Source organism: Malus domestica, chromosome 10 (genome assembly GCF_042453785.1).
Source record: "Malus domestica chromosome 10, GDT2T_hap1".
NCBI lineage: Eukaryota > Viridiplantae > Streptophyta > Magnoliopsida > Rosales > Rosaceae > Malus > Malus domestica.
In genome coordinates this window covers 31,970,150-31,986,803 of record NC_091670.1, presented here as the reverse complement: position 1 = coordinate 31,986,803, position 16,654 = coordinate 31,970,150, and the positions used below count along the sequence as shown (strand labels likewise).

Genomic DNA, 16,654 nt, shown 5'->3' with positions numbered 1-16,654 from the left:
ATATTGGTATCGGTGGAAATATTGATAGGCAAATTTGTGAAAATATCGATTGACATATTGTATATCGATATTGATTGCCTTCAATGAAAATGGAAATTTGCTAAAAAACATGAAAATTTAAAATTATTTTTTAGGGAATATTGTCATATGAAGCCACAACACACGTATAAATTAAGAATTAATGATTATATATTGTGTAAACAATAAGTATGTGATATGTGAGAAGAAAAACTTCTTGATAATGACAAGTAATCAAATAAAGCATTTTACTAGAAAGAATAAATTGTACATAACTTAATTGAAATTTCCATTATGAAAGCAGCACAAGTTTTATTGAAGTAAACTAATACCATAAAAAAAAGAAATTAAAAAATAAAGAATGCATAGGCTCATGGATATTTCCTACAAACTTTTTGTAAATTGTCTGCAAACACCGGATATTTCTTGAAAATATCAAAAATATCGAGGAAATTAATTGATTTATGGAAATATGGTGGATATGGGGTGAAGTTTAGACTTCACCCTCTCTTTCCATATCATTCCCTGAATTTTTGGATATTTTCGTGGAAATGTCAAAGCATATCCAGGATATTTCAAGATTGTTTGAAAAAATTGGAAGAATATATAGGTACATATTATATGTTTGTAGATAGGTTTGAAATATTAGCAGAGTCATGAAAGGAAAACGCGTTCTTTCCTTTTTTGATGGATGGATGAGGCATGGAAATGCCCATGGGTTGTTCAAAGAAAACTAAATAGGAAAGAAGTAAATGTTTTTTAATGGACATGTGCGAGAAGTGCTATTTTTCAGATCACTATTTCTAAAAGTTTGTTCTCCGGTATGATACTTTTTCCATACCGCACTTTTATATAGGTAAGGATCACTTACAAAGAAAAGAAACGTTTAGATTCAGCAATCTATGAAAGCAGTTTCATGTAATCATTTGAAAATTAAGTCAACCTACCATATATGATCATTTGAAAATTATGTTGGTTTTTGCAGTTTTCACTTATATATATACACACCATGTACGTCTTCATAACTAAATTATTATTTATCAGACGGAAAAATCTCAAAAAGCAATCGGAGCGCTCAACATGAAATTTGAAGCGTTAATCAGCCTTGTATTAGTCTTCCTCTCAGGCAAGAATTTCACGAAATATATATCGTCATTTTATCCATTATAATATCACGAACTTTGTTCTTCCAATATCTGTTTTTGTTTCTCTATTTGATTTTCTGGATATCTAACAAGACGTCCGATGCATGGTTTCCATCACTATTGCAATATGAATGCAACAAAACATTGATCTTAAATAATATGTCATGAATCACGCTTACCAAATTTTGTTCATCACATGATATGACAATATGTCTTTAATTTATTAAAATAGAAGTCTTATTTGATGAAAAAAGTATGATGATTAATTATTTGGTGAACAAAAAATAATAATTTGATGAGTGTGGCATTTTAGTGATGATCTTGTACTTTGTGTGTCAGAGCATGCAGGGGTTTACTCGGCCAAGTTCACATTCACAAACAAATGTCCCAACACAGTTTGGCCAGGAACCCTAACCGGAGGCGGCGGCCCACAATCACTTTCCACTGGATTTGAGTTAGCCTCCGGTGCTTCAACATCACTGACTGTCCAAGCTCCGTGGTCCGGCCGCTTCTGGGGCCGCTCTCACTGCTCGACAGACTCCTCCGGAAAGTTCAAATGCTCAACAGGAGATTGTGGCTCTGGCCAAATACCCTGCAATGGTGCCGGTGCAAGTCCACCAGCATCCCTAGTGGAGTTAACCCTAGCAACCAACGGAGGACAAGATTTCTACGATGTTAGCCTTGTTGACGGCTTCAACTTGCCCATTAAGTTAGCCCCCAGAGGCGGCTCCGGTGACTGCAAATCCACAAGCTGCGCGGCCAATATAAACACTGTTTGTCCTGCCGAGTTGTCCGACAAAGTATCGGATGGGAGTGTGATTGGCTGCAAAAGTGCATGTTTGGCTTTAAATCAGCCCCAATATTGTTGCACTGGCGCTTATGGAACCCCTGATACATGCCCTCCTACTGACTTTTCAAAGGTCTTCAAGAAGCAGTGTCCCCAGGCTTATAGTTATGCTTATGATGACAAATCTAGTACTTTCACATGCTTTGGTGGCCCTAACTATGAAATTACCTTCTGCCCTTGATTATGGTTTTTACATCTATTGGGATTTATCAATATTTTGTCATGAATCCATATATAGAATAAGTGGACAATATGAAATTAGCATGATCAATGTGTAGTAATGGTATAAATTTTTATTTAATATGGATCAAGTTCATTTACATCATACATCTTTTTTTACGTCTTGCCACTAACGTTTGGGCTGAGCCAAAAGCATAGTGTTTTTTCTACATCCAAATTTGAATTTACTTATTTATTTTAAATAAAATTAATGCAAAATATCGCTTATAAAACCTCTTAATTACTTTTAGATCATAATTCATCTTACGATCTGGGTCAAGTGGGCCATCTATCAAAGTCGGGCCAGGTTGACCACACAAGACTAAAAGCACGGTTCGTGGTCTCTCCATTGCCAGTGCCACTCATCAAGTTCATTCCCATCCATCATACCTTGTTTATTTCTTTGCCTTGTATTTCCTCGTTCTTCCTTAATTTTCACTGTATTTTGTACTTTATGTGCTACCTTTAATAGTTCCATTATCTTCTATAAATATGGATATTTATTCCATCGCTAAGATTCATCCAGTTAAACTAACTAGAATCCCGAATTGAAATATTTTAATATTGAAATAATAATTAATAATATTATTGAGTTTGCAGAACGACTTCAATATCTCTTTTTGAGTTCTTACCCACGGAGTTTTTGTGAATCTGTACGACTTTTGTTCTTTTTTTACATTTTATTTCCTTTTTTGAACCATTCTTTGTTCTTTTTTTGTGATTTAAATTTATTCAATATTCAATTCACAATTATAGATGAAACGGAAGGACTTCCATTGGAATCCTTATCTAATTCTAGAAAATTCCACTTTTTTATTTATTTTGGATCTTCCAAATCATTCCCGCAGGAGATCTGGACCTTTTTTTTTTTTTTTTCTGATCATTTGATAAAAAGATTCATTCTCTTGATAAAAAATAGTAGTAGAACCAATAAAGATTTCTTTTTCGATTCATCCTTGGAGTTGAATACCTCATTCAAGAATTGTTTTTGATCCAATCCAATAGAAAAAGGCAAATCCCTTATGATAAACCAGATACGGCTCGGTTATTGATAGAGTGAATGGATCTACCATTTCTTGACATCTCTTTTCTGATTCAAAATCATGATGTAGCGTGTATTAAATAGCAAAGGTATATTAAATGGAATAGTAAATAGGCTTTCCCAACTCACTATCTCGAATCGGTAGATCTTGGTGCCTACATAGCAAAGGTACAATCGATGAGAAAACTTATTGGAATCTAGTAGTTTACGAGGAATCTTTATTCAAGTACCGTTAAGCAAGTACTAATGATAGTTCCATTATCTTCTATAAATATGGATATTTATCCTAAAAATTTATTCACTGAATGAGAAAGACAATGTTCATGTTAAAGAATTGAAAATCCATGACAGTTATTTCTACACTTCTAACATTTTACTTTATTCCATCAATTTCTTATGGGGCTAGAAAATAAGTTGGATATCACCGGAAGCTAGTGATGTATCCACCGTTTTACTTAAAACACAAAATTAAAAACCATCGAGAGGATTGTTTGCCAAACTCAGCAAGTGACCCTTGTATTCAGAGAAGCATATGCTAGCAGCTTCGGTTTGCTTTCAAATAATGCCATGCTTTCTTCGCTTAGGGTCAACCATGTTTCAATCCCATTGCAGTCTCTTTTGTCCATGAAACCAAATAAATTCTTAACTGAACAACCAGCAAAACTCACCCATGATGGCATTCCCCATCCGAAATCCGCTCCATAGAAAGGAAACCTACACCAACTTGTGCAGCTATAAGTTTCAATCTCCTGATCTTTCATCAGGTTTGTGCGGTACTCGGTCAACACTTGCATTGCCTCATTAGGATCAACTAATTTTGTAGCACATTCTTTCATTTCTTCAATCCCGGCCCGGATTTTCGCAACCAAGTCTTTTAAATCAAACACACTGGTAGTACTTTCTTCGGCCTTTGATGTAGATAAAACAAGAAGATTCCCAGCCAAGTTATCTGGCAAGGGCGGTGTAACCCTTTTGCGTAAGTTCACAGCTTGATGAAATATAGATGGCCTTACTGGACTAGACCCCAACGTGTTGGATGATGACTTTGGCGATGCTTCAATCGCGCATTTCCAAATGAGTGCTGAAATTGCTTCCACCCTTGTTGGTTTGGGCACAAGTGAACTGGATACTTTAGATTGGAGAACGGAAATCTTTGAGTCATCAAACACATACCTTCTAGTTGTGCACTTTTCTTTAACATATATCATGGATGGTGGCTCCGAGTCGGAGAAATCAAGGGGTGGAAAAAGAGATGCAACACCAAACTGGGGAAGCATTACCTTGTTGGATTTATGGGCTGTTGCTGCCCAAGAATTGATGAACGTGCATACAGTTGAGGCATCAGCAATCTTATGTGAAATGGTCAATCCAATAGCCATTCCTCCACACTCAAACAAATTGACTTGCACAGCAAGCAACTTGCCCGTGACTGCTTCTGTGGACTCAGGCTCAATTGGAAGTAATCGTCTTAACATTTCAGCATCTGGGTGTTCCAAAATCTCCGATAAGGAACACTTGACATGGGCTTTCACGAATTCAGCTCCATCATCATTACATACGATCACGACATTACCTTTGATTCTTCCTGCTAAAGGGTAGTAGTGAGTGAGAATTTCAGATAATGATTTTATTAGATGCTGATATCTTTCATTGATGGCCTTGACACTATGAGTACTGACGTTACTGGTAGTAGTACTAACAACATTGGGATAGAAGAGAAGGAATGGGATGTAAGCTACAGGAGAAAACTGATCCAAAAGAGAGAGCTTAAAATTTCTAAGGACATGAGGAGTTTGGGAGGATGGTTTAACTGTTTGCTTCTCAACGGTTTCAACCTCGACGGATTCTGTGGCCATTTTGCTCTGCTGATGATGATACCTTGTAGAGTAGGATGTAACTAAATCTTTGAATGAAAGCATAGGAGCTTGCCTTCCTTATAATAAAGGTTCTACATCAATTGAATCGAATACTTACTGCTTCTAGGCAAAGCCCTAACTACGTATTGATTTTGGCAGCCTAAGCGGCTGTGGCCGAACGTTGGCCATTTTAGGCCAGCTTACTGACTTTGACATCCATGGAATTAAATGATGGATTAACTAGCTAAATGTGTGAGTTGGACCATGTTTGTAGCAATGTTGAGAATATAAATGCCACATTGGGAAAAAAGGACTTTGCATGTGTTTACAAGTAGTTGGGCTACTTCCTATATTGCCAATTGATTTTTTGGTGAAACTTCAATTTTCTTTACGGTATCAGAGCAAGTTGTCTCACATGTGAACCACACGTCACCCCAATTGGTGTTCCATGTGTTAGGCTTAAACATTTACCACACATGACCGGATGTGTTGATATTTGCCACACATGAGGAAACATGTTGATAATATGAATGCGACATTAGAGAAAGAAGGACTTGGATATACTTATAAGTAATTAGGGTACTCTCTATTTTGTTAATTAATTTACGGTGAAATCTAAATTTTTTTTTAAATAGCTTTGGCGTTTGACCCTTCAGTCTACCAAAAGAAGTAGAGCTGGTATAACTAGCTAGCTATAGTTGTTATACTAAAGACTTTCGATTTCAATGTAAATGTTTGTTTGGTCTAAACCCTATTCGTTTTAAGTGTTTGGAAAGATGGTGTAATTGTTTGCATCTCATTTTTTTCAGCCATGATTTCTGTTGCCATATTAATTTGACTTTTGATCGTAGATTCATAGCAGGATTGCAACCGGTTGGGCGGAGGTCCATCCCCGCTTCCAAAGTGATTTTCTTCCCATAACCGCATGTAAAAAGATATTTAATTAAAGTTTTTTCTACTCCATATGATATTAATATCTAACATAATTTAATCAAATAGTATAAGTGACACGCCCCGATCCCGATGTCCTCGTGACATCGGGATGATCACGTGCTGGCCGACACCCAAAGGGTGACGAAAGCCATTACTTTAAGTAAACACTCATAAAGAAGCTAAAACAGGCAGCAAGACTAGCCACAAAAAAAACTACAAAAATCAACTTCTAATTAATAACATTAGGATCAACGCATAATGTCAGAGCATACGTCTATTACAGAGTACAAACAGAATTTAAGATAGAGATGTGCTATATTACAAAAGATATCGAAGCAGAAGAAGTATAGCACTGGATCACTGGTAGGGAAAAGCCTCGTAGCTTATATCGTAATTCTCGTTCGTAGGTCCTGAAGGGGGCGCAAAACAAACATGAGTGGACCAGTTTGATATAAATATAATAAAACAGTTATCAACATACTAACCCCCAGGTTTATGAAAACATATATATCATGATCAAAATAGATTTTCCGAAACCTAGCATGCCGTGCAATATCTCAAATTCATAACTTGTATAAGTAATAAACACTAGTGAATTGTCCGATAACCTGCAGGCCCCATGCCGGCTCCCCGTCTCTGTGCTAAATAGCCAGAGGAAACACACTCCAGGCCCTATGCCAACACCAAACCGTCGCTCGGGACGGACCGGAATCTATCCCTACGTCCCGTAGCGGAAAGGACCACTAGGTAAGTACAAAACCATTGAGCATAAACATATTGAAAAACAACTTCGTAGTATAAAGTCATCCATCATCTATACTACAAAGAGGTGTTCTAAACATGTTCTAATATCATATCGTCATCCATCGGATATTCTATAAGAACATGGGTTATAGGAAAAATAGTAATACTTCAATCTAGCCTCAGTAAGCATACTATCTCATAAAGTATTTCATAAAACATAAGTATCAAATCATGCTTTTCATGTATGCATTTCTATTGTTAAAACATGATTTTGAAGGGGTCCACTCACCGTACACCGACGGTGCAAAGCTATACCAAGAAGGTATAACAGAATCACCGTTAATAATTGCACCTATTCACACAAATGAGTACCTTTGGTCAAACTCTATTCAAACGATTTAATTTGAGAAAACGGACTTCAAAAACGGGTCCAGGACGTCGAAAATAGCCTAGGAGAGGTCCTGAACGAAACCCCGAAAAGTCAACTCAAAAAGTCAACGTTGACCGGTCAAAGTCAACGTCAAAGTCAACTCTGACCGTTGACCGTTGACCAAGTCAACAGTCAACAGTCAACTGGTCAGAGGTCAAAGTCCACTGGGCTTTGAATTTGGGTTGGGCCGAAAGGTCTTAAGGGTTTCACCGGAGTTCCTCTCCGGTTTCTGGGCTCGCAACACGGGACAGAGAGAGAGAGAAGAAGGAGATGGGTCTTCTTCGCGCGGGGAGGCGGGTGCGTGCGTGCGGGTTGCTGCAGAGAAGAGAGATGAGGGAGCTATGAGAGAGAGCCGAGAGAGACAGAGAGACAGACAGAAGAAAGAAAAGAAAACAGAAAAAGAAGAAGAAAGAAAGGAGAAGTCACGGGGGGGGGGGACAGAGAGAGAAGAAAGGGAAATTGCTAGGGAGCTGCCACGTGGCAGTTTGAAAAGAAGGAAGGATCCAATGTTTAGATCCTGATAGGGTAGTCCAAAAAGGGTAAAATTGATAGATTCAGAATATTTAGGGAATATTACACACATATAATTTTATAAGTGGGGGCGGGTGTTACAATCTACCCCCCTTATAAAAATTTCGTCCCCGAAATTACAATTTCAAGCAAATAAATACGGATACTGACTCCTCATCAGGTCTTCTGTTTCCCACGTCGCTTCTTCAGTAGCGTGGTTCCTCCACAGCACTTTCACCAACGGAATAACCTTGTTCCTCAACACTTTATTCTGCTGGTCAAGAATAGCCACTGGTTCTTCAACATAACTAACATCCGGACTTACTTTGAGCGGCTCTAGCTGAATAACATGAGAGGGGTCTGATACATATTTCCGAAGCATAGAAATATGGAAAACATTGTGAATCTGAGACAACTCCGGTGGCAACTCCAATCTATAGGCAACTGCACCAATTCTCTCCGTAATCTGATAAGGACCAACATATCGAGGACTCAACTTTCCTCGCTTACCAAAATGAACCACACCCTTCCAGGGAGATAACTTTAAGAATACAAAGTCACCAACCTTGTACTCACGATCTTTTGAATGTTTGTCCGCTATGCTTTTCTGTCGGTCTTGAGCTGCCTTGAGATTTCTCTTTATCAGCTGGATGTTCTCATTGGTAGTGTCTACAATCTCCGGTCCCAACAATACTCGCTCGCCGACCTCTGCCCAACACAACGGCGTTCGACACACTCTCCCATACAAGGCTTCATAAGGTGCCACACCAATACTCGAATGGTAGCTGTTGTTGTATGCAAACTCAACCAACGGCAGATAGCTATCCCAACTACCCTTCCACTGAAGAACAGACACTCTCAACATGTCCTCCAATGTTTGTATTGTCCTCTCGGACTGACCGTCAGTCTGTGGATGATAAGCAGTACTAAACAGCAACTGAGTACCCATGGCAGTATTAAAAGCTTTCCAAAATCTGGAAGTAAATCTGGGATCTCTGTCTGAAACAATAGAGACAGGTACACCATGAAGTCTAACAATATTATCGATAAACAACTTCGATAATTTCTCCATTGAATAGGTCTGTCGAACAGGCAAGAAATGAGCAGTCTTAGTCAGTCGATCAACAATTACCCATATGCCGTCCAATCTCGACCGCGTCCTCGGCAGACCATACACAAAATCCATGGTGACGTCTTCCCATTTCCATGCTGGTATCGGAAGATTCTGAATCAATCCTCCCGGTCTTTGCCTCTCTGCCTTCACCTGTTGACAAATGATGCATCTACTCACATAATCCGCCACATCCCGCTTCATTCCCAACCAATAATAGAAAGGACGGATAGTGCGATACAATTTAGTACTTCCCGGATGCATGGCATAAGCTGACAGATGTGCTTCATCCAGAATTGCTCTTTTCACTGCTTCGTTATCATGAGGAACATACAATCTGTTTTCCCACATCAAGGCTCCATCACTTCGGATGATAAAATGCTTCTCTTTTCCTTTTTCCACCGAGACCTTAATGTTGGCACTCTCCTGATCAAGCTCCTGAGCTTCTATGACCATATCCACCAAAACAGGTCTAACTTGGAAATTTGCCAACCACGCTCCTTGCTCACCCGGTCTCACCGACAAGCCTGTTTCTCGAAGAGAAAATAGTAGTGGAACATGAATAGCTTGGAGAGATGCAAGCTGTCCATGATATTTCCGACTAAGTGCATCTGCCACTACATTGGCATGTCCGGGATGATACTCGATCGTGCAGTTATAATCAGTGATAAGTTCCATCCATCTTCTCTGCCTCAAATTCAAATCTCTCTGAGTAAAGATATACTTGAGGCTCTTATGATCAGTAAAGATACGACACTTCTCACCGTATAAGTAATGTCTCCAGATCTTCAAAGCAAAAACCACTGCACCGAGCTCCAAATCATGAGTGGGATAGTTTCTCTCATGAATTTTAAGCTGTCTGGAAGCATAAGCAATGACTTTATCATGCTGCATCAGTACACAACCCAAACCTGATAGGGATGCATCCGTGTAGATATCAAACTCACCGCTATCGTCTGGAAGAGTAAGAACGGGAGCTTGAGTAAGACATCGCTTCAGTTCCTGAAAACTCCGCTCACAATCTTCATCCCACTTAAACTCCACTTCCTTTCGAGTCAACTTATTCAGAGGTAAGGCAATGGCTGAGAAACCTTTAACAAATCTTCGGTAATAGCCAGCCAGACCTAGAAAACTCCTCACTTCAGTAACATTCCTCGGTTGCTCCCACGTAGTTATTGCTGACACCTTCTGAGGATCCACACTAATCCCCTCAGCAGATACTACATGACCGAGAAAGCTAATTTGGTTTAGCCAGAACTGACACTTGCTAAACTTAGCATACAACTGCTCACTGCTCAACCTCTCCAACACCAACCTCAAATGCTTCTTGTGCTCGCTGACACTCTTGGAAAAGATCAGAATATCATCAATGAACACAATCACAAACCGATCCAAATACGGTCTGAAAACTCTGTTCATCAAATCCATGAACGCTGCAGGTGCATTCGTCAGTCCGAAAGGCATGACACGAAATTCAAAGTGTCCATACCTAGTGCGGAAAGCAGTCTTCGGTACATCTCCCTCCCGAATTAACAGCTGATGATAACCTGAGCGAAGATCGATCTTAGAGAAAATCTGAGCACCCTTCAGCTGGTCGAACAGATCATCGATCCGAGGCAAAGGATAACGATTCTTCACCGTCACCCGGTTTAACTGCCGATAGTCGATGCAAAGTCTCATCGATCCATCCTTCTTTTTAACAAATAAAACAGGAGCACCCCAGGGAGACATACTGGGTTGGATGTAACCTTTATCCACCAACTCCTGAAGTTGAACCTTCAATTCCCTCAACTCCGCCGGTGCCATGCGATAAGGTGCTAAAGAGATAGGGTCTGTTCCTGGAAGTAAATCGATGGTAAATTCAATTTCCCTCGCAGGCGGTAACCCTGGTAAATCCTCCGGGAAAACATCGGTGTAATGCTTCACCACTGGCACATCCTTAGGACGTAACGAAGATTTATCCCTCGTTACTACATGAGCTAAGAATCCCAAACATCCCCTACTCAACAATCTAGTGGCCTGAATAGCGGAAATAATACTACTAGGAAGGATTCGTCGCTCACCCTGAAATGTGATTGACGGTCGTCCAGGCCGATTGAACGTCACAGATTTCTCCCAACATGCGACATATGCACGGTGCCTGGATAGCCAATCCATCCCTAAAATCACATCGAACTCCGCCAAATGAAAAGGGACCAGATTAGCCTCCATCATTTCCCCTTCAACTACCACTGGGCAACTTTTATACTCCCACTGAGCACAAAACAGATCCCCTTGCGGCATTTGCACAAGCATATCATAACCAAGAGGTGTAGGTGGTGCATTTAAGTTCGGTGCAAATGATGAAGACACAAAAGAAAAAGTAGCACCCGGATCAATTAGAACCCTCGCCCAATTCTCACCAATAAGTAACATACCGGTAATGACTTGAGGATCCTGATCAGCCTCCTGCTGTGTCATGGCGTTGATACGTCCATGAAACTGACGTCCTCCACCACTGTTACGGTTACCACGAGCTCTGAAACCTTGATTATTACGGCCTGCTCGATTCCCCTGAGAGCGGCTACTCGAAGCTGCACCAAACTGTTGCGGCTGTCCCTGAGTGGAAAATTGGGTATTCTGACTTCCACTTCCACTTCCACCGTAGCTCTGAGTGTAATTACCTCTATAGCTAGAACTCGGATTACTCCCTCCACCATAACTCGGCACCGATGCATAACTCTCAGCAGGCTGTCCTGAAGGGCAAAATCTGGCAATATGTCCCATGCCTCCACACCTGTGGCACGTAACCTGCGATCGGAAATGACTGAAAGATCGCCTCCCTGATTCATTACCCGAACCCTCGCTGGAAGAACCTGAACCTTGACCCTGACGTTTGAAGGAATGAGAGTGTCTAGGGCCAACAAAGTTAGAAGAGCTACCAGATTCCCTCACACTCCGAGATCTAAAACCACGACCTCTCTGGTTCTGGTTCCGAGGTTGTTCCTGATATCTGGGTGGTTCCTGATACTGCGCCTGCTCCTCCTGGTGCTGAGTCTCCCACCTAGATTGTTCAATCCTCAAACAAGTCTCAATCATTTCCTCATAACTTCTGTGCCTTATGGCTGCCACTCGTTCACGATAATCAGGGTTCAAACAAACCAGCAACTGAACCATCTTCTCACTCGGGTTATCATAAGTCACCGGATGGTGTCTCGACAGGCGTCGAAAAGTATTATCCATCTCTGTGATACTCAGATCGCCTTGACGAAACTCCAGAAACTGTTGTCTCATCCTCAACTGATAACTGGGACTCAGAAAATGTGCACTGAAAGCTTTCCGGAATGCCACCCAAGTCATCGAAGTGCCTCGTGGACGAGAATGCTTCACTCCTTTCCACCAAATCTTTGCAGGACCCTTAAGAAAAAAACCAGCAGTCTCCGCCCACTCACCTGGTGGACATCTCATACCCTCCAGAGTATCTTCCACCTGCTCTAACCATTCCTCAGCCTCCGGACAGGCTCCCACTACCTTAAGCTCTGGAATACCATGACTGGTAGCAATCTCAATATAGGTGCGATTCGATGATCTACCAGTAAGGGCAGTTCGCAAAACATTAGCCAATTGCTCAAGTCCTCCCCCTATACCAGAACGAGCTCGACGAGGTACATGCCCACCAGCGGGATCCATAATTCTGATAAGAAACAAGAAAGATTTAGAACAACAGAAAATTAAGGATATAAAGAGAATTATAATTACCAATTGGTGGAAAAGAATCCTAAGTATGCTCTGAATGAATCATGCTCTGATACCAATCTGACACGCCCCGATCCCGATGTCCTCGTGACATCGGGATGATCACGTGCTGGCCGACACCCAAAGGGTGACGAAAGCCATTACTTTAAGTAAACACTCATAAAGAAGCTAAAACAAGCAGCAAGACTAGCCACAAAAAAAACTACAAAAATCAACTTCTAATTAATAACATTAGGATCAACGCATAATGTCAGAGCATACGTCTATTACAGAGTACAAACAGAATTTAAGATAGAGATGTGCTATATTACAAAAGATATCGAAGCAGAAGAAGTATAGCACTGGATCACTGGTAGGGAAAAGCCTCGTAGCTTATATCGTAATCCTCGTTCGTAGGTCCTGAAGGGGGCGCAAAACAAACATGAGTGGACCAGTTTGATATAAATATAATAAAACAGTTATCAACATACTAACCCCCAGGTTTATGAAAACATATATATCATGATCAAAATAGATTTTCCGAAACCTAGCATGCCGTGCAATATCTCAAATTCATAACTTGTATAAGTAATAAACACTAGTGAATTGTCCGATAACCTGCAGGCCCCATGCCGGCTCCCCGTCTCTGTGCTAAATAGCCAGAGGAAACACACTCCAGGCCCTATGCCAACACCAAACCGTCGCTCGGGACGGACCGGAATCTATCCCTACGTCCCGTAGCGGAAAGGACCACTAGGTAAGTACAAAACCATTGAGCATAAACATATTGAAAAACAACTTCGTAGTATAAAGTCATCCATCATCTATACTACAAAGAGGTGTTCTAAACATGTTCTAATATCATATCGTCATCCATCGGATATTCTATAAGAACATGGGTTATAGGAAAAATAGTAATACTTCAATCTAGCCTCAGTAAGCATACTATCTCATAAAGTATTTCATAAAACATAAGTATCAAATCATGCTTTTCATGTATGCATTTCTATTGTTAAAACATGATTTTGAAGGGGTCCACTCACCGTACACCGACGGTGCAAAGCTATACCAAGAAGGTATAACAGAATCACCGTTAATAATTGCACCTATTCACACAAATGAGTACCTTTGGTCAAACTCTATTCAAACGATTTAATTTGAGAAAACGGACTTCAAAAACGGGTCCAGGACGTCGAAAATAGCCTAGGAGAGATCCTGAACGAAACCCCGAAAAGTCAACTCAAAAAGTCAACGTTGACCGGTCAAAGTCAACGTCAAAGTCAACGTCAAAGTCAACTCTGACCGTTGACCGAGTCAACGTTGACCGTTGACCAAGTCAACAGTCAACAGTCAACTGGTCAAAGTCCACTGGGCTTTGAATTTGGGTTGGGCCGAAAGGTCTTAAGGGTTTCACCGGAGTTCCTCTCCGGTTTCTGGGCTCGCAACACGGGACAGAGGGAGAGAGAAGAAGGAGATGGGTCTTCTTCGCGCGGGGAGGCGGGTGCGTGCGTGCGGGTTGCTGCAGAGAAGAGAGATGAGAGAGCTATGAGAGAGAGCCGAGAGAGACAGAGAGACAGACAGAAGAAAGAAAAGAAAACAGAAAAAGAAGAAGAAAGAAAGGAGAAGTCACGGGGGGGGACAGAGAGAGAAGAAAGGGAAATTGCTAGGGAGCTGCCACGTGGCAGTTTGAAAAGAAGGAAGGATCCAATGTTTAGATCCTGATAGGGTAGTCCAAAAAGGGTAAAATTGATAGATTCAGAATATTTAGGGAATATTACACACATATAATTTTATAAGTGGGGGCGGGTGTTACAATAAGCATGTAAACAAAAAAGCGAATAAAATAGTGAATAAAAACTAAAATTTTCACACAATTGTAATAGCATAATAACCTCCATTCTGTTGAATGTTTATCATTTTATGTAATATCATAGAAACCTTCAATTGGTCGGTTTTCGTAGGGGAAATACCATCATCGCCCCATACCTAGCTCGGATTTTTTTAATAAATCCTAAACCCACCCCATATCCATTTTCACTTCTCCATAACTGCCCCAGTAAGATTAGATATCCGCGAGGAACCAAATCCGTAGGGGTGTTTGCCATCCCTAATTCATAGAGCCGTGGCTTGTTGTGTAACATCCCATATCGTCCAGGTGAGTGAATCCTCTAAGCCTTATATATATATTCTCATCTCTACCTAGCATGAAGCTTTTTGGGAGCTCATTGACTTCGGGTTCTGTAGAAACTTTGAAGTTAAGCGAGATCACAGCGAGAGCAATCACATGATGGGTGACCCACTAGAAAGTTCTCGTCTGAGTTCCCAGAAACAAAGCTGTGAGGGCGTGGTCGAGGTCCAAAGCGGACAATATTGTGTTACGGTGTAGTCGAGCCCGGGCCATGTTTTTGTACCACATTTTCATACCATCTTAGGTGACATTTGATATGGACAGCCACCTCATTTGAATTAATAAGATTTTTAAATTTAGTTCATTATTTAATAAACTAATAATTAAGAAAAACTAGTTAATTAAATGATGATTGTGATATACGAGGAGTCTTTCTTCTTCATTTTCTTGGATTTTGCAAATTTTTCAAATGATGTGGTTGTCCACATCAGATGCTACCTAAGATGGTACATAAATGTAATATAAAAACATGGTATGAATAGCATTACTCTTTCAGATTTACCTCTTTAATTTTTGCAGGAGAGAGAATTCTCGTTTCACTCATTTACTTTCAAATTTACCCTTACTTATTCTTATATTTTCTTAAATTTATTGTTTTTGAATACAAGAGGACTCAAAATTTTGCACTAGGGTTAACGTGGATTACACGTGGCGTGCCTTGGAAGGGATGATAAGCATACCCTATGGTTAAGAGTGGTGAACAAAAATGCTTCATTGGGTAAGAGCTTTCTATGCAAAGCCAGCTGCCCACATGATTTTTGGGCCTGAATGAGTAAAGTGCAAGTCAACTGGTAATTATCCTATTACCAAAAAATTATTATGTTACTACATTATAATTCTAAAGGATAATGCTAGGAAGATCAAATTTTCAAATCAAATTTGCAAATCAAATGATGTGTTACCAATAAAAAATAAGCACGTTAAAGAACACTTAACTAATAATCCAATCATTAGCATCCACATCATTTAGTTTACAGAATTTAATTTAGAAATTGGATAATGTTAGGGAAACTAAATTTGAGAAAATTTGTTTGGAAACTAAAGGACATAGAAGTTGATGATTGTGTTATCACTTAAGCGATGATAAAAATGCTCATTCCTATTGATGACATGTCATTTAGTTTCCAAAACTTTGTTTACAAATTTAGTCTCCCTAGCATTACCCTTAGAAACTTGGTCTCCATATCATGGGTAATGCTAGGGAGATAAAATTTGAAAACTAAATGATGTGCCACCAATAAGAATGATCACGTTTATCAATACTTAAGTAATAAACCAATCATCAACGTCCATGTCCTTTAGTTTCTAAAATTATGTTTATAAATTTAGTATCCCTAACATTACATCCATATCATTACCCAATTCTAAATATCAATTTCATAATATTCTATATTATTAGTAGAGGTGCAACTCAGGCAATTTAGTTGGATTGGAAGGTTAACCCATCATAACTCATCTTTTGTATTTTGACTTTGAGTTAGATTGGGTTTTCGTCGGGTTGGAAACCCATAAATAAACCCAACTCAATCCAAGGTAAATTTCGGTTGTCCAACTTTATTGGGTAAAGCTTAACTCTATATGCTAACATATCTTGAAAGCTTTACTACAACTTGTTCACAATTTCACAAGCATTTTTGTAACAGAAAATGATAATGATCAACTACAATGCCAAATACAAAACAAATGTGTTGTAATTAACATTGTTTAGAAATGTGATTATGTAAATTTTGAAGGAAATTCCAATACGATATGAGATATCTAATTCCTATATGACTTGTATTACTTATGAGGCAAATAAAGTTCACATAATTAGTATAAATGAAGACATAAGGCCACCAAAGAGCATCAGTGAAAATACAACCGTTGAGCTTTTTTTTCTCTCTAAATTTTCCATCGA

The 16,654-nt window shown here is 39.7% G+C and overlaps 2 protein-coding genes across 4 annotated transcripts; one reads left to right on the top strand and one right to left on the bottom strand.

The window, feature by feature from the left end:
* Nucleotides 1-790: 790 nt before the first annotated feature.
* Nucleotides 791-2,335, top strand: LOC103445781 (thaumatin-like protein 1). 3 transcript variants are annotated; one of them, XM_008384824.3, is made up of 3 exons: nt 791-874; nt 1,063-1,144; nt 1,512-2,335. In XM_008384824.3, the coding sequence occupies exons 2-3, from the start codon at nt 1,099-1,101 to the stop codon at nt 2,189-2,191; spliced, it is 726 nt and encodes a 241-aa protein (XP_008383046.1). In that variant the 5' UTR covers nt 791-874; nt 1,063-1,098; the 3' UTR covers nt 2,192-2,335. The 3 variants fall into 3 exon arrangements, with proteins under 3 accessions (XP_008383046.1, XP_008383044.1, XP_008383045.1); XM_008384822.3 differs by having other exon boundaries at nt 1,503-2,335; XM_008384823.3 differs by lacking the exon at nt 791-874 and adding an exon at nt 919-936 and having other exon boundaries at nt 1,503-2,335.
* A 1,436-nt stretch (nt 2,336-3,771) lies between these two features.
* On the bottom strand, nt 3,772-5,127 carry LOC103445840 ((13S,14R)-1,13-dihydroxy-N-methylcanadine 13-O-acetyltransferase AT1-like). Its single transcript, XM_008384895.1, has one exon. The coding sequence runs from the start codon at nt 5,125-5,127 to the stop codon at nt 3,772-3,774; it is 1,356 nt and encodes a 451-aa protein (XP_008383117.1).
* Between the last annotated feature and the right edge of the window lie 11,527 nt (nt 5,128-16,654).